The sequence below is a fragment of the Pleurodeles waltl genome, chromosome 2_2 (assembly GCF_031143425.1).
Source record: "Pleurodeles waltl isolate 20211129_DDA chromosome 2_2, aPleWal1.hap1.20221129, whole genome shotgun sequence".
Lineage (NCBI taxonomy): Eukaryota > Metazoa > Chordata > Amphibia > Caudata > Salamandridae > Pleurodeles > Pleurodeles waltl.
The window spans coordinates 1,178,823,024-1,178,844,409 of NC_090439.1; the positions used below are offsets into that span (position 1 = coordinate 1,178,823,024).

Below are 21,386 nucleotides of genomic sequence, written 5' to 3' on the forward strand. Positions count from 1 at the left end.
ACACTTCACTCCAATCTACCCCAACCCATCCCACTCCACTCTTCCCCATCTACCCACTTTACACAATCTACTCCAATATACCCCACTCCAACCTACTCCACTTCACTCCAGTCTATCCACTTCCACCCCAGTCTACCGCAATCCACCCCTATCTACTCCAGTTCAATCTACCCCTCTCCAATCTATCCTACTAACCTACCCCACTCCAATCTACCCAATCCTATATACTCCATTCCAATGTACCTCAATCCACCTCACTCCTTTTCAATCTACCTTGTTTAACTCCAATCTACTAAACTTTAATCTGATCCAGTCCACTACACTCCATCTCCACTACAATCTATCCCACTCCAGGCTACCTCACACTAACCCAATCTACCCTACTACAATATAACCATTGTACCCCAATCTACCCCATTCCACTCTACCCACATCTACCCCACTCCACTCCAATCTACCCCATTCCACTCTACCCCAATCTACCCTATTCCAGCCTACCCCAATCTGCCCCAGTCTACACTACTAACTTTTAGCCATGCCGAATAGCCACCACACTGTTATGAATCATGGCTACAAGTCATTGCCAAAGCCAATAGCTCTCTCATAGGTGTGGCCTATTTGCTTTGCCAATGCAAGTAAATGTTTCTCTGATCACCTCCAAGTGATCTTCTTCATTCTACATGAAAAACAAAATATTGGCATGGAAAACATGTATGCAAAAGTGTAACTGCACCAAGAGATGATATATTGGTGTCTGCGAAATTGACATATATGGAGTGTAAAATAAATGGAGTAATAAATGCTGGAATTAATTACAATTCATGGAGATTAGCTCATTTATGTTGGACAGAGAATAGGTTTTGATTACAATATTATTGGTCGATGCCCCAAGATCAACACAGAAGGAGAGCTTACCATCTTTTTTACTTTGTTACAGTGATTGGAGATGGACATTCTGCAGCCTACCCCTCTTCAGTAATGTTTTATTGATCTTATCTTCTAGAACGTCTTGTAATTATTTCCTTCTCCTATTGGAAACACCTCTAAGGTTATGTTTTACTGGAATAGCATTTTTGTTGGAACCCAGACAATCTAATTAGGCAATACTTTGGGAAAAGTTTTAACAATGTGTTGACATAAATCTTCCCTGGATTTAGGAAGAACTTGCTCTCGTACACATCAATTTAAAATGATTCCAATCTTCACAGATCCTTCCACCAAAGCACATCGGCATTTCTAGCTACAAGCACCTTCTACCAAGCAGAACTCCTTTGACAAAATACATTGGCCCTCATTACAACCTCTGCGGTCTTCCCAGAAGCCCGCCGAGGCTGCGGGCGCCAGAATACCGACATTGCTGGCGGGATGTCTGTCCTCCTATTTCGACTTTTCCGCTCGGCCATTGCAGCCGGCTCGTAATTGAGCCAGCGGCAATGCTGATGTGCAGCAGGTGCAGTAGCAATGCGCGATGGGTCTATGCCTGGGGCCCCTGCACTGCCCATGCCACGTGCAGGGGCCCCCAGAGGCACCCGAGTCCCCTTACTGCCAAGGGAGTCGAAATCTCCAGGGCAGCACTGCCCTGGCGGATTACGGCTGCCGGGACCGCCATGGCGGTATACCGGCAACGCCACGGTCAAAATGTGGAGGCTATTACCGCCAGCCTGTTGGCGGTAAGAACGCCACTATAGCAGGGTTATAATGAGGGCCAATGTTCTATTTCATTGCAATCAAGTGAAACTTTTCTAATGTCTGTTGCTTGCATCCATGGCCGGACTGGCCAGTGGGGCAAGCGGGTAATCCCCTGAGAGGCCGGAGACCCAGGAGGCTGGTTTTGTCACACTGAGGACAGGTACAGCCTCCAGGAGTGATGGTGCAAGTTACATGACCGTGGCAGCAACTTGAAAGAGTTGCTTGCTTTCTTTTGATTTTTCAGAGCTGGTTTTAGCCTGTATTAGCACATCTGCACATGTGCACTAATAACAGCTTTAAGTTTCCAAACCAGCCCTGCTTGCAACTATTTAATCAAATCACCAAGTACCTGGTCAAAATAAACTTTGGAAATGATGGTGTAAAGAGAACTACACACAAGCTAAATCTCCAAATTTTCAAAAATAACCATAACCTCCTATTAGGATTCAATTTGAAAACCGGGCCTGAATCCTGCCTGTGTAACAGCCAGCAAATAGTTTTTAACCATAATCCCCAAATCTTTGTTTATTGTGTGTATGATGCACAGGAATTGACCAAAATCATCATCATCCCACACACTGCTCATACTCCTCACACCTAACACCACATCCTTGAAGGGCATCTTTAGATGACACATTGCCAGTGCACTACATCATGTGTGACACAAGCTCTAGCTAGAGTAAGGCAGTTTTCAGGGGTGTTCTTGCATACCTACTGGCTATCTTAATCAAGTATTGCTTTAACAATAAGGAACTAGAAGACAGTTGTGACAGATGTGTAAGGATCCCTGATTGTATTTTTTTTAATGTTTTAAAGTAAAGCATCAGCAAAACACATAGAAATGTGCCCAGTTAGTCAGTGTCTGTGCACACTCACAGGCGGCCATCATGGTATGGTGTCAAATCTGTATAAAGATGGCCGCACGCTGATGGTGCAGAAGGCACATGAGGGGGGGATGGGTTCTATAGGGGGCAGCAGCCTCTAGGTGGGGGGTGGATTAAAGGGGACAATTAAGAATGAAGATTGGAGAGGCGGGGGAGCAAAAAGAGGGAGGAAGAGGAGAACAACCAGCCCCTCATAAGCTTTGCAGAGGTTCCCTTGGTCAATGCTTGTTGGCTGCCAGTATGGGTTTTGCCAATACTTTTTCACTGGAACAGATTGACTTTGCCAATGCTTGTTGGCTGCCAGTAATGGTGTTGTCAATGGTTGTTGACTGCAGTATTGACTTTGTCAGTGCTTGCAAGAGAGAGGCACGCACATTGGTAAGGACAATGCCTCTACACAGCTGTTCCCCTTCTGCATGTTTCCTAGGGTAGGACTAGGTCTCTGTAAAGTGTTCCACTGATTGTCAGAGCTGTGTCTGTGGTAAATCAGCAGCACTAAAACTTTGTGAATGTGGAATCTACCTTTAGCTTTGGCTAACAACAGTGTACTTACCTTAGTGACCTCAAAACAGAATGAAGCATGAGACAAAACCAGTAAAAAAAAAATGGATTTACTTACTTTTATCTGATCATCAACCTGAGCAGTGCTTAATTTGTGCTTGTTGTTTCCGGTGCAGAGCCCTGGTACTTATTTTGGAGGGCCGGGGCTTAGTTGTCTGCATCAGACATTTGCTGCGAGCAAAAGACACATATGGGACCGGCGGAGGAAGAGAAAAACAAAAAAGTGTTGAAAGGGAGAGAGCAGAAAGCTGCAGGAGTGATCCGAAGAGGCAGGGAGTGGCTGTGAATGGATTAAAGAGGCCCGAGATGGCTTCAGGATTATGCTGCCTCAGTATTCCGCGTTCATCCATTTAATTGCAGCAGCCGTGTGTTTCATAGGAGAGTTTTGGGCACCGGCACGTTGTTGTGCACAAATTAAGTACTGAACCTGAGGAACAGAAGTGAGCACCTGCTGACAAGTCTGCATTAATGTCATACCAGCATGTGTGTTACTATTGAGGGGTCATTTTATGAGGAGAAACTACATCTAATTTGGAGCCTGGCTTTTAAATTCAGTGAAAATGTGTTTTTAAAAGAGTTCATTTTATGGCCTCTTCAGCAGAAAAGGTGCTAATTTCTTATGAACCTTTAGTGATTCCTACAATGGTAAAGCCCCCAACATGCTTCAGGCAGAAAACCCTATGTCAGTATCCTTCTCCCTAGTGCCAAGAAGCCCCAGAGTTGAGTCCACCTGTGACGTCAGTTCTTAGAGGTTCCAGGATGACTCCCTCCCAGTCTCTCTGAGTAAGGGATAAAAACTCTAAATCTGGACCCTGCCCTATCCTGTAGAGTCCTATTCCGTATGCTACTGAAAGCCCATCTTCTGGGCATCTAGAAGTCTACAGGTTTCTGAGTTCACATATGATGTCAGACATTATATAGGTCAGTTTCTTAGGATGGATTCTTCCCAGGCCCTGCTAGTAAGAGATCCCCAGCTGACCCCCCTATCTGCCCCACCTATACAGATCCCCCCTCCCCATCCTGTACAGTACCTCTCCCTGCACCTTGTGAGCAGTCACTCCTCTGACCCCTTGTTCTGTCTCGTCTCTTACAGTGACGTTATCCTCCCGAGTGCTGCTCGTGCTCTGTGCTCTCTGTGCACTTTTACTCCTGCTGGTGGTGATCTTGGCTGCATTGACTGGTAAGTCTCCTACTCTGATAAAGTGCATGAGGTCAGGAATTGCTCTTAGAGCCAGTGACAGAGGTCTTGAGTGCTGTCACACACATGTAGAGCCAGTGCAGAGGAGTCTGGGGATGTCACACACATGTAGAGCCAGTGCCTGAGGTCAAAGGTTCCTCTTAAAGTCAGAACCAGATGTGTCAGGTGCTGTCACAAGTACACACACCTAGAACCAGTGCCAGAGGTGTCTAGTGCTGTCACATGCAAACACATGTTGAGAAACAGTGCCAGAGGTGTATGGTGCTGTCACTTGTACACACACCTAGAACTAGTGCCAGAGGTGTCTAGTGCTGTCACATGTACACATACCTGAACCAGTGCCAGAGGTGTCTAGTGCTGTGAAATGTACACATACTCCTAGAACCAGTGCGAGATGTGGCTTGTGCTGTCACATGTACACACACCTAGAACCAGTGCCAGAAGTGTATGTTGCTGTCACATGTAAACACACCTAAAACTGGTGTCAAAGTTGTCTAGTGCTGTCACATGTACACACTCCTAGAACCAGTGCCAGAGGTGTATGGTGCTGTCTCATGTACACACACCTAGAACCAGTACCAGAAGTATATGTTGCTGTCACATGTACACACACCTAGAACCAGTACCAGAAGTATATGTTGCTGTCACATGCACCCATGCCTAAAACCAGTGTCAAAGGTGTCTAGTGCTGTCAAATGTACACCCACTCCTAGAACCAGTGTGAGATGTGGCTAGTGCTGTCACATGTACACACACCTAGACACACCTAGAGCTAGTGCCAGATGGGGCTGGTGTCGTCACACACATGTAAAGCCAGGGCTGTAGATGTCAGGTGCTGTCACACACACATGTAGAGGCAGTGCGAGTGGTGTCAGGTGCTGTCACACACACACACAAGTAGAGTCAGTGCAAAAGACGTCATGTGCTGTCACACACACACACACGTAGAGACAGTGCTGGAGGTGTCAAGTGCTGTCATACACATATATGGCCAGTGTCAATCCGGTGCAATAAGCCACATACGTAAAATCAATGTCAGAGGTGCAGGTGTGGTCACACACCCACACATGTAGAGCCGGTGCCAAAGGTGTCAGATGTGTCACACACACACAACAGACCAGTGCTAGAAGTGTCAGGTGTTGTCTCACACAGAAACAGCCAGTGTGAGAGGTTTCAGGCACAGTCTCACACGCACACACACACACACACACACACACACAGTCAGTGCCAAAGGTGTCATGTGCTGTCACACAGGCACGTATGCATGCAAGTGTAGGGTCAGTGTCAGAGGTGTAAGATGCAGTCACTCACAAAGAAGAAGAGCCAGTGCCAGAGGTGTCAGGTGCTATCACACACACACACACATGTGTAAAACCAATGCCTGAGGGTCTCTCTCTCTCTCACACATGTATAATCAGTGTGAGAGATGTAGGTGCTGTCATACAGACAAAGACACACATGCAATGCCAGTGTGAGAGGTGCAAGTGCTGTCACACACACACAGTTAGAGATGGTGTCAGGTGCTGTTGCACGTGTATGTTTAGCCAGTGTTAGGTGCTGTCACATATGTATCTGGAGCCAGTGCCAGGTGCTGTCACACAAGTTTGTAGAACCAGTGTTAGGTGCTGTCACATATGTATCTGTAGCTAGTGCCAGGTGCTGTCACACATGTATGTAGAGCCAGGGGGTGTATGTGAGGTTTTGGGTGCCTCAGGCATATCTCATTTCTTCCCCTCCTTCAGCAGCAGTCCCTCCCTCCTCAGGTATCAGGTGAGGTACAAGCTCCTATGTGTACCTGGTGTCAGGTGAGGTGTGCTTGGAGTGTGGCACTCTCACCTTTTTCTCCCTCCTTTAGCAGAGGCTAGAGCCTCTCATTAGGAAAGACAGCCCCTGTGTGTGCACTGTCTGTAAGGGGTGCCCACCCCCACCGTCTCCCCATGTGGCACTGTCCCACCACTTTGTGCCCACCCTGTGATGCAGTGAGGGCGGCCTGTCTCCAGGTGCAGGTTATCCACATGTCTACCTGTCATAGCTCTGGAATGACAGATCTTTATTTACCTTGATTACTGGCTACTATTATTGTGTACTATTATTATTATTATTTTAATACATTTAAACTGTGCCTTCTTTTTCATGGCGTTCATCACTTCAGATTGAGGGCACGTTCACTACTGATGTCATCGCAGAAGGGAGGTCTCTAGATATGTTTATAGTCCACACTCCCCAAAGCCCAGTCCAATGAGTGCTTTATGTTAGAGGAGGACCCTATACCAGCATAAACACCTCTGTGCAGGGTGTGTGTCTGTCTGTAGGGAAGGGCAGACTTAAATCGATTAAGCAGAGCCACGTTGGTCCAGTGGTCCTCCGGGCAGTGTTGTAAGTGGGATTGAAATGATGGGGTGTGGTCTCTAAAAGGAGGGAGGACAAGGAAGCATAACCAGGAATCCTATCCAGGAGGTGAGGCCCAAGTTATTAATGGTGTGCCTTAAAACATGTAAACTACACTCCTGTGCTCCACTCAGTGTGCCACTGGACCAGTGCTTGGGTGCATGGCTGTGAGTTTTCTGTTACTGCTTCCAGGCATCTCACTCAGCAACCAACACACATACTTAAAACAAGCCAGGCCTATTGGCTTTGCCAGTGCTTATTAGCTGTATCAGCTAAATGAATAACAAGAAAGATTTTGTTATGAATATTTGGTATTGAAAATGTTCCAATTCTGAAAATACAAGCCTGTTAGTTAAACATTAATAAGTTCTGTCGAAGAGATGTAGCTTTGAAAGTGTCGCGAGCACTCCCATTCTGCCCTGAACACCACTTTCTCCAGGGTCCATCACTGTGTTAGACTTACAACCTTTGTGGTTTATCACTGTGTGGCACAATGGTTAGAGCACCAAACCCTGATGCAGTAGATCTGGCCTGGGACCAGGGTTCAATTCCCACCTTAGCAGGTCTTGGGCTCAATTCCCTTGGACCAGATAATTCTCACCTCAGTGCCTAATATAATTAATGGGTCCCACTCTGTAACTCTGGGCAATAGCTTGCTTAATCTTCACAGTGCTTGGATGCCTGGCTTCACCCTGGGGCTGTCCAGGAGTGAGTGCCTCACAGGGAAAAGCCAGGAGGGGTTCCACAGCGGTATGTGTACAGCACCTTGAGACCCTAACGGGTGAGTAGTGCGCTATACAAGTGCAAAGTTTTTACAGTTTACTCTGGTAGACTTACTACCTTTATCTCCCCACGTCTTTCTGAATTCTTCTTTCTGCATATCTCACACTTTTCCACAATTACAACTGCCACATATGTGACCATTGCTCTGTACTCTCCGCAATAGGTGCAAAGGACTGGATGTGCACATACCTTTCACACCTGTATTGCTAACTGACAGAAAATGTGAGAAACTTGCACTGTCCTCAGTCTCAGCTTCAGATCTTTCATTCATGCGCTGTCACAAACACCCACCTGCGGCTTGAGTTTACTTAAACCCTGGAGGCCACCCAGGTTAAAATACGCAAGAGTCACATGTTTCATTAAAGAAACTATAGAAAGACAACGGGGCATCTTTAAGAGCCCCTGGCGCCTCCTTGCGCCACATCAGCGTCATATTTCATGCTAATGCACTCACATGGTGGTGGTGGGGGGGGAAGGGGCCACAAGAAGAGTCGCACTACATGTAGTGTGGCACCACTTTTTAAAAAATCTGGCCCAAGATCTTTAAAAACAAGCAATTATTTTTAGGGAATGCAAGATGAAGTAAACCATTTGAAATGTAAACACCTTGGGGCAAGTTTAAGAAAAGTGGAGCTGCACTCCGCACTGGCTCCCCATAGAGCAACGGATAAAATTAAAATCTTTGTTACATCCGTAAAGCCCTGTCTGACAAAGGACCGCCACTTCTGAGAACCCTAACCTCCTTCTACAAACCCACAAGATATCTTAGATCATCCTCCACGGCCCTTGCAGCCTCTCCCCCAATTAAAAAAGCTAAATGGGGAGGAAGATTGATATCTTACCTTGGAGCCAGATTGTGGAATTCACTACCACTGAATCTACGACAAACCAGCCACAAACTTTCATTTTGGAGGCTATTGAAAACCTGGTTGTTTTAGCTGTCTGTCCCCAAGGTTGTGTTTTTGAAGATTTGGTATAGCGCTGGGAGGCCTTCGGGTAGCTATGCGCTCTATACATTTTCATAACATAACATAACACCTAGTGCAGGTCTACTTTCCTTGCACCCCTTAGCGCCCCACTTCCGCCACCATGTGTGCAAACCCTTATCATTAGCTCCATACACTGTTTATCTTTCAATCTAACACCCAGCATTTCTATCCATAGCAGTCCCCCAAAACTTGTCTCTCAACCTCCACTTGCTAGCAGATTTCCCCCAATGCCCTTCACGAGATAAGTGTACCAATCTACTCCTGACCTTGTGAGGTGAAATTAGCTTTGCGTTGCAAAATAACACAATCTTGTGCAAAGAAATCTCACTCTAAACTTTACTGTGAGTTTGAAAGTGAATGGACAGCACACTTTCACGTGGCCTACTGTTCAACACCTACTGTATGACCTTGGTAGGTTCCCAAACTTTGGACAACTCATTTTTCCACTCACTCTCACTTATATGCCTATTTGACATCCAGGACGCACCTGCAACAAGCCATTCAATCTACTCATAATTTAACTCATGGAACACAAAGAATGTGCATTACTAGGAAGGCAGAAAAACGGTCTACCTTCTTGTTTATACCTCCAGGTAAATGTTCTACTTGAAAATTATTTTCCAAAAGTTTCTCACTTAATCACACCAATCTCACAGTAATCCTAGTTGAACCAACACTGCTTCTGTTTAGAATTGGCACTGAAGGCTTATGATGCATCTGCAGAAGGAATTCTGTTCCCAAATAAATGGTCCAACCTTTTCAGCATCCCATGTACAGGCAAAAATGTCTTTTTCAGTATTCTTTTTCATCTAACTCATGGAACACAAAGAATATTAATTACTAGGAAGGCGATAACAATTGTCTGCTTTCTTGTTTCCACCTCCAGGCAGATGTTCAATTTGAAAATGATTTTCCAAAAGTTTCTAACTTAATCGCACCAATCTCTCAGTAGCCTTAGTTGAACTAACATTGCTACTGTTCAGAATTTGCACTGAAGGCTTATGATGCATCTGCAGAAAGAATTCTGTTCCCAGATATATGGTCTAACCTTTTCAGCAGCCCATGTACAGGCCAGCATTTCTTTTGCAATTACAGAATACTGGTGTTCATGCAGTTTCAAGGTGCTAGATGCAAAAGCAATTGTTTAGTCATGGGTATCTCTCTCCTGTGACAGAGCACTCCCAAACCCCCCACATTACTGGCATCAACAGTGACAGAGACTCCCAGGAATGTAGGGGGCTCAGAAATGGGGCGAAAAGGATTTGATGAAAGCAAAAGCAAGTTGCTGCTCCTTGTTGCTCACAAACTGGACATTTCAATGTAACCTGTACTTGGACTAAGCAACAGCTGCAAAATTCTCAATGAACTTAGAGTAAAATTCACACATTCCCTGAATGCTGACAATTGTAAATGATATGTGGGAACAGATACCTTCTCCGTTGCTTCCAAGAGGCCAGGTCTCGGTTTAATCCCTCTCCACAGGAATCACATGAACAACAAACCCAATAACATTGACTACAAAAACACACTTATCCTTCCTGAGTCTAATGCCTCTAACTTTGAAATTATTCAGAACTTCACTTAATCTCTCCAAATGCTCTTGCTCCTTCTTCCCAAGAATCAAAACATCATCTTGAAATGCTAACACCCACTTATATGATGTAAAACTTGCACCATCAATCACTGGAAAACAGCTGCAGCTGATACAAGGACAAATGGCATTCTGCGAAATTGAAATACACTACCCGGGGTAGAGCAAGCAGTCAAATAGCGAGAGGTTTCTGTGAGTACTCCCTGGTGATAAGTGAAGTGCAAATCCAGCTTGGAAAAACATTTTGCTTCACCCAATTTGGTGCCCATGTCATTAATTTTGGGCAAAGGATGCTCATTCGCACAAATAGCTTTATTGAGATTGTATAAGTCAAAGCACTTTCTGGAAACTTTGTTCTTTTTCCTCACAACTACGATAGACAAAAGGCACAAAGACGATTGAGTGGACTCTATTAGACCCCCCTGTGCATAACATCAGCAAAGGTCCTGACAGTTCACCCCGTACCCTCAATGGAACAGACCTCGGTTTATGTTTAACTGGCTCAAAACCTTCTTTCACACTGATGACATGCTTAAACCTTTTTTTCTCTCCTTTCCCCTCTTGAACAACTTCAGAAAAGGAGGCTGATAAATTGGAAAGCTTTTCTCAAATGTAACATTCTGAACACCCTCCAACCACAAAACGTGTCATGAACATTAGGGTTTCAGAATGATACACAAACACCCTTGGTGATGCCATCCAAGAATGTCATGTCCAATGACTCATACACTTTCCCATACACAACCCAGCCTTTCAACTCAATCACAGTTTAAAAAAAAAAACTTCTAGGTCAATCCTAGCACCATGGTGTCCTCCAGGATTTATACCACGAGGGCTGAGACAAGTCACATCAATAGTAGCATGTCATTTCTTATGATTCTTAGATTTATTATTCATATACATAAATCGTATGGCTAACATACGTCTGTCATCGTGTTTTCGTTAGACCATAGTTGTTCAGGGCACAATTCATTTACAGCTTAGTCCAATACACAAACACCAATTATAGTTAAACATTGCATTAGAGTTACTCCATCAATATATGGAAACACCACATCCACGTAGTTCTGGGCTGCTGCACTAAAGTTTCTCTGGGAAGGCCGGAGGGTTGCTTCAAATTTACCAATACAGTGTTTTAGTGTTTTCACAGAGATTGACTTTTACCTCTGGGAGTTTAGCTGTGGATTTCCTTGGTACTGGTTCCACCCTAGGAGAGGTATCTCACATCACAGGAATAGTATCCCTAGTGGTAGGGTGGGGAAGGGATACTTTGATACCCTTTTTACCTGTGGGGCGAGGAGGATCCTGAGGCTTCAGGGCTCCTTCTCTTCTTTGCTTTTTCATTTCCTCAGGAATACCCAGCACGGATGCATGGGTCCTTGTGAGAAGGTAGCCTCTTTCTAGCCTTGTTACCCCCACTTTTGGCCTGTTTGTGAGTGTATGTCAGGGTGTTTGTCACTGTTTTCACTGTCTCACTGGGATCCTGATAGCCAGGCCTCAGTGCTCATAGTGAAAACACCATGTTTTCAGTATGGTTGTTATGTGTCACTGGGATCCTGCTGGTCAGGACCCCAGTGCTCATAGGTTTGTGGCCTATATGTATGTGTCACTGGGACCCTGTCACACAGGGCCCCACTGCTCATAGGTGTGCATGTATATGTTCCAATCTGGGGTACCTGTGGAACAAGGAGACCAAGTCCAAAAGTCACAAGCAAGTCGGAGATGGGCAGATGCCCAGGAAATGCCAGCTGCGGGTGCAAAGAAGCTTCGACTGGACAGAAGAAGCTGAGGTTTCTGCAAGAACGAAAAGGGCTAGAGACTTCCCCTTTGGAGGATGGATCCCCCACGCCTTGGAGAGTCGTGCAGAAGTGTTTTCCCGCCGAATGGACGCCAACAAGCCTTGCTACACGCAAATCGTGCGTTTGGCATTTTTGGACGCTGCTGGGGCCCAGGAGGGACCAGAAGGTCGCAAATTGGACCTGCAGAGAGAGGGGACGTCGAGCAAGACAAAGAGTCCTCATTGAAGCAGGTAGCACCCGGAGAAGTGCCAGAAACAGGCACTACGAGGATGCGTGAAACGGTGCTCGCCGAAGTTGCACAAAGGAGTCCCACGTCGCCGGAGACCGACTTAGAAAGTCGTGCAATGCAGGTTAGAGTGCCGTGGACCCAGGCTTGGCTGTGCACGAAGGATTTCCGCCGGAAGTGCACAGGGGCCGGAGTAGCTTGCAAAGTCGCGGTTCCCAGCAATGCAGCCCAGCGAGGTGAGGCAAGGACTTACCTCCACCAAACTTGGGCTGAAGAGTCACTGGACTGTGGGGGTCACTTGGACAGTGTCGCTGGATTCGAGGGACCTCGCTCGTCGTGCTGAGAGGAGACCCAAGGGACCGGTAATGCAGCTTTTTGGTGCCTGCGGTTGCAGGGGGAAGATTCCGTCAACCCACGGGAGATTTCTTCGGAGCTTCTGGTGCAGAGAGGAGGCAGGCTACCCCCACAGCATGCACAAGCAGGAAAACAGTCGAGAAGGCGGCAGGATCAGCGTTACAGAGTTGCAGTAGTCGTCTTTGCTACTATGTTGCAGGTTTGCAGGCTTCCAGCGCGGTCAGCGGTCGATTCCTTATCAGAAGGTGAAGAGGGAGATGCAGAGGAACTCGGCTGAGCTCATGCATTCGTTATCTAAAGTTTCCCCAGAGACAGAGACCCTAAATAGCCAGAAAAGAGGGGTTGGCTACCTAGGAGAGAGGAAAGGCTACTAACACCTGAAGGAGCCTATCAGCAGGAGTCTCTGACGTCACCTGGTGGCACTGGCCACTCAGAGCAGTCCAGTGTGCCAGCAGCACCTCTGTTTCCAAGATGGCAGAGGTCTGGAGCACACTGGAGGAGCTCTGGACACCTCCCAGGGAAGGTGCAGGTCAGGGGAGTGGTCACTCCCCTTTCCTTTGTCCAGTTTCGCGCCAGAGCAGGGGCTAAGGGGTCCCTGAACCGGTGTAGACTGGCTTATGCAGAATTGGGCACATCTGTGCCCAACAAAAGCATTTCCAGAGGCTGGGGGAGGCTACTCCTCCCCTGCCTTCACACCATTTTCCAAAGGGAGAGGGTGTCACACCCTCTCTCAGAGGAAGTTCTTTGTTCTGCCATCCTGGGCCAGGCCTGGCTGGACCCCAGGAGGGCAGCTGCCTGTCTGAGGGGTTGGCAGCAGCAGCAGCTGCAGAGAAACCCCAGGAAGGGCAGTCTGGCAGTACCAGGGTCTGTGCTACAGACCACTGGGATCATGGAATTGTACCAACAATGCCAGGATGGCATAGAGGGGGCAATTCCATGATCATAGACATGTTACATGGCCATATTCGGAGTTACCATGGTGAAGCTCCATATAGGTAGTGACCTATATGTAGTGCACGCGTGTAATGGTGTCCCCGCACTCACAAAGTTCAGTGAATTGGCTCTGAACAATGTGGGGGCACCTTGGCTAGTGCCAGGGTGCCCTCACACTAAGTAACTTTGCACCTAACCTTTACCAGGTAAAGGTTAGACATATAGGTGACTTATAAGTTACTTAAGTGCAGTGTAAAATGGCTGTGAAATAACGTGGACGTTATTTCACTCAGGCTGCAGTGGCAGGCCTGTGTAAGAATTGTCAGAGCTCCCTATGGGTGGCAAAAGAAATGCTGCAGCCCATAGGGATCTCCTGGAACCCCAATACCCTGGGTACCTTAGTACCATATACTAGGGAATGATAAGGGTGTTCCAGTAAGCCAATGTGAATTGGTAAAATTGGTCACTAGCCTGTTAGTGACAATTTAAATGTAATGAGAGAGCATAACCACTGAGGTTCTGGTTAGCAGAGCCTCAGTGAGACAGTTAGGCACCACACAGGGAACATATACATGCACACCTATGAGCACTGGGGCCCTGTGTGACAGGGTCCCAGTGACACATACATATAGGCCACAAACCTATGAGCACTGGGGTCCTGACCAGCAGGATCCCAGTGACACATAACAACCATACTGAAAACATAGTGTTTTCACTATGAGCACTGAGGCCTGGCTATCAGGATCCCAGTGAGACAGTGAAAACAGTGACAAACACCCTGACATACACTCACAAACAGGCCAAAAGTGGGGGTAACAAGGCTAGAAAGAGGCTACCTTCTCACAACCAACCTTCTAAAACATTGACAGAAGAACAGTCCACAAAGCCAACCCAATATTGTGAAGATTCTTTATTGATTTCCCTGAACTTAATCCTGTATTGCTCTGTGCTGAGCCCACAGCCATCAATGAGTGTATTTTTCAGAATGCCAACATTTTCTGAGTTCTCCTCCCTAACAGTGAGGAGTCTGTCCCTCCCTTTATCAGAGAAGGACAACCAATCAATAGCAGCCCACTGCCTATGAGGGACCCTTTGAACTTTGCAGGCCCTGTCAAGTGCAGCAAACCACTTTTGGATATCATCTCCCACCTTGCATGGGGGAACAATTTTGTGTGAGTTATTGAATCAATAGTGTCCTCTCTGACCCCATAACTTCTGAAACTACTGTTGCTGCTGCCACCATGGGGAACTAAACCGAACCCCTGCCTTTCCCTTTCCACAGCTAAGGCTTCCCTATCTAGGGCCAACTTTTGCAGCCTCAGTCTAGCCTCCTCCAATCACCGCTTTCTGAGTTCCCTGTCTAGGGAGTTATCCTCAGGATTGGATGTGTGGGACACCTCAGAGACTGAAGTGACATGGGAATGAGCAGAGGCAGATCGTTCCCTAGCTTTTGTAACCCTAGTAACCTGGCCTCTAGGTGTGAAGGGAGCTCTACCTGTGTGTGAACTCCTCCCACTGCCAGCTACACTAGATGGTTTGCTAGGGGGGAGATTTTGTGAAGGACCCTCCCGTAAATCCTCAGGCTGCTCCCCTGATTCTAATGGGTTAGAATCCCCCTCTCTCTCCTCCTCCTGGTTACCAGACTGCCCCTGGTCACCCTGGAGAAGGAGATTTAAAAGGAATTCCTTGTTAGGGTTCTTCCCTACCTCTAGGCATCTCTCTGAGCAAACCCCCTCAAAACTTCAAAGGCTAGGTTCTCGTAAGAGGTATTTATGACCATAGGGGTGGCCTCAGGGGAAGACATATTGATAGAAAGTTAGAGTAAAGTGAAAGGAAAGAGAAATACCTACTTTATCTAACTTTTAGACTTTTAGAAAGCAAGTGAAATGCCTAGGTATACTTTTGTATAGCTCTAGGTATGGAGTACACTGTCCTGTGGAAAGCACCAGTAACAGAGTGACAAGGCAATTGCAAGTACTTAGCTCACCTCTGCACCACGAAAGTAGGAGGCTGGGCTGGTTTGCAGTGGGTACCAAAGATACGTACACCTTATGCTAGGTCCAGTTATCCCTTATTAGTGAAATGTAGTCAGTGTCTAGAAGCCAGGCTGTCTAGAGGTAGCTGTAGGTAGAGCAGCCAAGGCTGAACTAGGAGGCATGTAAAGCTCTTGCAATAACACTGTAGTCACACAGTACTCACACACATGAAAGACAATACTCAGTGTTACAAAAATAAAGGTACTTTATTCTAGTGACACAAAGCCAAAAATACATTAGAGACTATACTCCCTTATGAGGTAGGTATTACACACAATATATACACTAGTAACCAGAAATAGGCAAGTAAATAGTAAGAAAACAGTGCAAACAATGACAATCACAATAGGTTGCAATGGGCCTAGGGGGAACACAAACCATATACTAAAATAGTGGAATTCGAAAGTCGGTTTCACACCTAGGCAGGTGTAGTGTGTAGAGGGGCACTGGGAGTGGATGAAAACACCAAAGGTAAGTACTAGACCCCAACGTAGAGCCCAGGAAAACAAGAGTAAATCACAGTAAGTTTCCTAAAACACACAAGAAGTCATGATAGAAGATTATGAAAGAAGAACAAGAGACCAACTATGGAATCCAGGACCTGAAGACCTGAAGACCTGTGTAAGAAGGAGACCAAGTCCAGGAAGCACTGAAGAGTCCAGGGAGAACAGGAGCCCCTTCTAATCTGGATGAAGGTGCAAAAGAAGAACCACTGGTGAGAAGACAAAGCCAGTATTGCACCAAAGAAGACAGATGCAGATTCCAGGTTGGTGCAGAAGATGTCCTGGGCCGGATGGATGAATGTAGTCTGGTTTGCATCGCTGGATTCCGCCAACAAGTCTTGGCACACCCTAAGCTCACTGTTAGTGGAAAATGGTGCTGCCCGGGACCAGGAAGGACCTATGGCCTCTACCCAGAAGGGGGAGAAATAGGGGGCTCTCAGCAACTTGGAGAGCCCTCAGAAAACCAGGCAGCATGCAGAGGAGTCTCAGCATGATGCAAAGGATTCCCACACCGCCAGAGGACCACTCAGGAAGCTGTGCATCACAGGATGGAGTGCTGGGGGCATAAGCTGTGCTGTGCATGAAGAACTTCTTCGAAGGGCGCACCCAAGCCTTGGCAACTGCAAGTCCTGCGGAATATTGGGGTACTGTCTTGCGTGGGGACGCAAGCTCTTAGCTCCACCAAAGTTGGACAGCTGGACATTGGGACGGACGGAGTCACTTTAGTTCACCACCTGTGTTGCTGGATCCACGCCTGTTGTCTGGAGCAGGGACACCAGCCACCGGGTGTTGCTGCGGAGAGGTGCCTGCTGAAGCAGGGAAGTGACTCCATCACTCCACGGGAGATTCCTGCAGGCTGAAGACAGGCAGTCCTCAGAGGAAACATGACCTGGAAACTGTTGCAGTTGCTGGCCAGAGCTGAAGTTACAATGTTGCAGACGTCGTCTTTTCTTCTTTGTTGTAGTTTTGTAGAATTCCTGGAGCGGTCAGCGGTTGTTCTGTTGGTAGAAGATGAAGTAAAGGATGCAGAGGATTCCTGCTGTAGTCTTGCAATCTGAATCTGAAGAAACACCCAGAGGAGAGACCCTAAATAGCCCTGAAAGGGGGATTGGTCACCTAACCAGGTAAGCACCTATCAGGAGGGGTCTCTAACGTCACCTTCTGACCCTGGCCAGTAAGATGCTCCCAGAGAGCACCACCACCTTGAAATCCAAGATTGCAAAACCCAGCGACACTCTGGAGGAGCTCTGGGCACCACCCCTGTGGTGGGGATGGACAGGGAGTGGTCGCTCCCCTTTCCTTCTTCCAGTTTCACGTCAAATGAGGGACTGGGGTCCCTGAAGTGGTGTAGACTGGATTATACAAGGAGGGCACCATCTGTGTCCTTCCAATACTGGAATCAGTATTGGTGTACAATTCCCAGTTGTTGGACACCTTACAGGGCAATATTCGGAGTTACCATTGTGAAGCTGGACATAGGTATTGAACTATGTCCAGTGCACGTGTAAAATGGCGTCCTGCAATCTGGAAGTCTGGGGAAATTGGCCTGGACGACGTGGGGGCACCTCTGCTAGTGCAGGGGTGCCCTCACACACAGGTACTTTGCACCCAGCCTTCAGGGTTGGAAGACCTGATATATAGGTGACTTATAAGTGACCTGGTGCAGTGAAAATGGCTGTGAAATAGTGCATGCACTATTTCACACAGGCTGTAATGGCAGTCCTGTAGAAGCCTTTGCATGGGCTCCCTATGGGAGGCAAAAGAAATGCTGCAGCCCATAGGGATCCCCTGGAGCCCCAATGCCCTGGGTACCTAGGTACCATACACTAGGGACTTATAAGGGGTGACCAGTATGCCAATTTGGAGTTCAATACTGGGTTACCAGTATGTAAGGAAAAATGTGGAACACAGAGCATGGGCACTGTGGTCCTGGTTAGCAGGACTCCAGTGACACAGTCAAGCACACTGACAAGTAGGCCACAAACTATAAGTACTGGGGTCCTGACTAGCAGGATCCCAGTGACACATTCAAAACACACTTACAAACAGGCCACAAACTGGGTGAACCCTGTTAGAAAGAGGCTACTTTCTCACAATTAGGAACTAGATAAGCATGTAAAAAAGCTACAATCCAATTGAAGTGAAACATAACAAAGTTCAACATCTGTATTACCCAAATAATAAATACATATCTCAAAGAAAAACATCCAATCCATACTAGAGAACATTCAATACATAAAATTCCAGTGTGGGCTATGACAATTTAAGCAAGTAACAAACACCACAAAAGTCATGACACCCACTGTGCATTGCTACCACAAGAAAAGAAACATCCTAAATAACACCTGGTGAAAACATAAAATAAAATCATGCAAGTACCCTCATGCAGTTATCAGTACCTTTTCACGTAGAAGACTCTCAGATATTATATTCCTCAAACAACTTCAATTATTGCATCACATCCATGATAGGACTACACATCACTGTCAATGAAAAAACAAATCTATTCAAACATAAACAGCACACCAACCTCCTCAAATCAATCCTTCATACTAGAACCTCAATGCCTCACACCCTTGGCGTCTCTGCACAACAAACACAGGAAAGGAAAGCAGAAACCCCTTCCCTTGGTTTAAATTAGCCAATTAACCAATTAGAATGGACATAACTTCCCTCCCATTCAGCACTACCCTCAACATCTAGACCGTAATCCCACTTCAGACCACAAAGAGCGAACATAACTGACATAAATATTTACAATTTCCAACAGTAGGCTCACATCACTCCTTATGTTCCAAATAAAAATCTCTGATCAAAATGTATTGGCTAATGCTAAAACAAAAACAGCACTATGCAAATAAATAAAAATATCACACTGTTCAATTCAGACCTAGGAATACCCACAAGGTGGAGACTCGAACCCCCTTGGCACGTCTCTAGTGTTCCATCATATTAGCATTTGTTGCTATAGCTCAGTTTATCTCTCAATGCTATATCTCTCTCCTAACACAAAACTCTAATCACTCACCTCATTTAATATATCTCTTTCTCATCAGACATGTAAAGGTAAACAAAACAATGACATAAATGACATAAACAGATAAATGTATAAACAATTTAAACATAAGAAAACAAAGAAAAGCATTACTACTGCTTGCCTTTGCACCTGTGTCTTAGACACAGCACAGACACAGAGGTGAACATTCCCTCACATTCATGGAGTCATTCCTCAACGCAAGTGAGAAACTGTCCATTTAGGTTTGAATCAGTTCCACATGTGCACAGGTGCAATCTGTATTATAGAAAGAATCACACAAGTCTGAATACCAAAGTGCCACAGTGAGTCAAAAAGCAAGCTCGTGCACTTGTTGCGCGGCTTGAGCACTTTGATAATGCAGTCTCTGATGTCTATCCATCCTGATCCACCTTCAGCGGGAATTTTCACCCCCTTTCCCAGCCCTTTCCTGGAAACCAGATGTTCTCTCCCCTCTGGTGTTTCTCAGCTGGTCCCTTCTCCTTCTCTCACCACACATTTAAACATATATGGTATCCCACCATACCATCCCTGTCCATCATCAACATCCTGCAGACACAGTTCTTGGAATCAGCTCTATCACCGCACAAGCTTTTCGATCATTGCAGAGATCTTATGCCTCATCATCGCTTGATCCAGGAATCCTCAGCTTCCCCTGGGTCAATTCATGGCTCTCCTCCGGGTTGTGGAAACCCCTTGGATGCAGGAGGCAGGGACTGTGGGTATAGACTGACTACCATTCCTCTATCATCTGCTGTATCCTGCCCTGGGAGGCAGGAGGAGGCAGGGAGAGTGGGTGCTGTAGAGCTCAGCAGTGCTGTGACATCACAAGAGTGAGTAACTAGAACACATTTATCTGTTTATACTAATAGTTTACACACTGCAGGCATTGATTTGCACTGTCATTACTTGTCCATCATTTCGTTAGATGGGTGTGTGTCTTACTGCTGCTTGTTATTTCACATTTTCTGCTTTTAGGACACTATTCATCACAGGACGCCCCCGTTCCTCCTCGCTTGAGAACCTGCCCCATGGACTGGCTCTACAGTGGAAACAAGTGTTATCACTTCTCAGTGATGTATCGAAAGGAAGGGGACTGGGACGAGAGCCAGAGGTTCTGCTCCTCACACAACGGGTCCCTCGCGCTCTTCGACACCCAGGAGGAACTGGTAAGGACATGAAACAAGTGAACAATACATTTAAGACCACTCACCTGCATTCAGAACCGTGTAGGATTTGTGGCCCTGTAGGCAGTAACAATCTGTTGCCCCAACCACTCTCACCTTGCTCACCCATTCTCCCACTCTACCGTCAATTGGGTAAAATGCTTCTTTATTATGAACAAGTGGGAGTTCCTCCTGCTAGTGACCTCCTAGTCAGGGTTTTAAGCAGGTTTATGGAATGAAGAAACACCCATTGTACAATTAGTTTTTTTGCATGCTGTATCACTTTTGTGTGGGAAAAAGGAGGGGGGTGGTTGCCAGGAGGATGGAGATGCTGAAGGGGTCGGAGCCTTGATATCCTCAGATTGAATACACTTGCTTTACCTCCTTCTGTGAGTCTGTGTTATTAACATACCTCCTTCCTCCACAAAGTACCACAACCCTTCACCCGGCCACCACTTACAGACCCACATGATGTTAGAATTGGTTGGTGGAAATAACTACCTGATTGTTTACTTCACTTGTCAAAGAATGATTGTAGGACTTCAGAGTTCACAGGTGCCTGTGGGGGGAGGGAGTTTGGAAATCTCTACTGGCTCGCCACGTGTTTGCAGAGGGGTGGGGAAATCCCTGAGGATCCCTGCATGCTTGGGAGGCTGGAAGTCCCAAGGATTATCTTCCCTGCAAGTATATGATAACTAAAACCAGAATATGATGAGAAAGTGATGTCTTTGCAGCTGTCCACAAGCACAGAACATGGTTGCAAACACACTACACATGTAACACGCTACAACCCATCCCCACTCCATCATTGCCACCATGTCATAGCCATGCTCCTAATTAAACAGAAGTGCAGGGCAAGAGAACCAAATGTGTCTAACTGATGGAAAGTTCTATCAGCATTGTTTTAGAATAATTCCACTGTTAAATGTGATTTTAAGAGTACATGCTAATGTTGTATAGCACTGTTTCCAACCTGTGGTCCAGGGATCCCTGGCGGTCCATGAAGCCTCCTCAGGGGGTCCGCGACTGCTTCAGAAATTAAATAATATTAACAAATTAGGTCCTCAGCTTTCAGTAATGTCTCAGTGGGGGTCCCCAGATTCCAATAATGATTCAATGGTGGGGGTCCTTGGTTTCCAGTAATAAAGTGGGTTCCACAGAAGTCAAAAGGTTGGGAACCACTGTTGTATAGTTTTAATGAGTTAATCTTTTGTTTGTAGGTGGTATGACCCTTCCTTAAATAAATGTAAGC

General features: G+C 46.4%; 1 protein-coding gene across 2 annotated transcripts in view; it reads left to right on the forward strand.

Annotated features, from left to right (window-relative positions):
* Positions 1–21,386, forward strand: part of LOC138283049 (killer cell lectin-like receptor subfamily G member 2) — a 121,040-nt gene that overhangs the window by 79,594 nt on the left and 20,060 nt on the right. For both annotated transcript variants that reach the window (XR_011201040.1, XM_069221189.1), the window contains exons 2-3: positions 4,228–4,314; positions 19,947–20,137. Coding sequence is in view for 1 of the 2 variants with exons in the window: in XM_069221189.1 (XP_069077290.1) it covers positions 4,228–4,314; positions 19,947–20,137 (278 nt within the window). In the remaining variant the exon portion in view is untranslated. The remainder of the gene's footprint in view (positions 1–4,227; positions 4,315–19,946; positions 20,138–21,386) is intronic.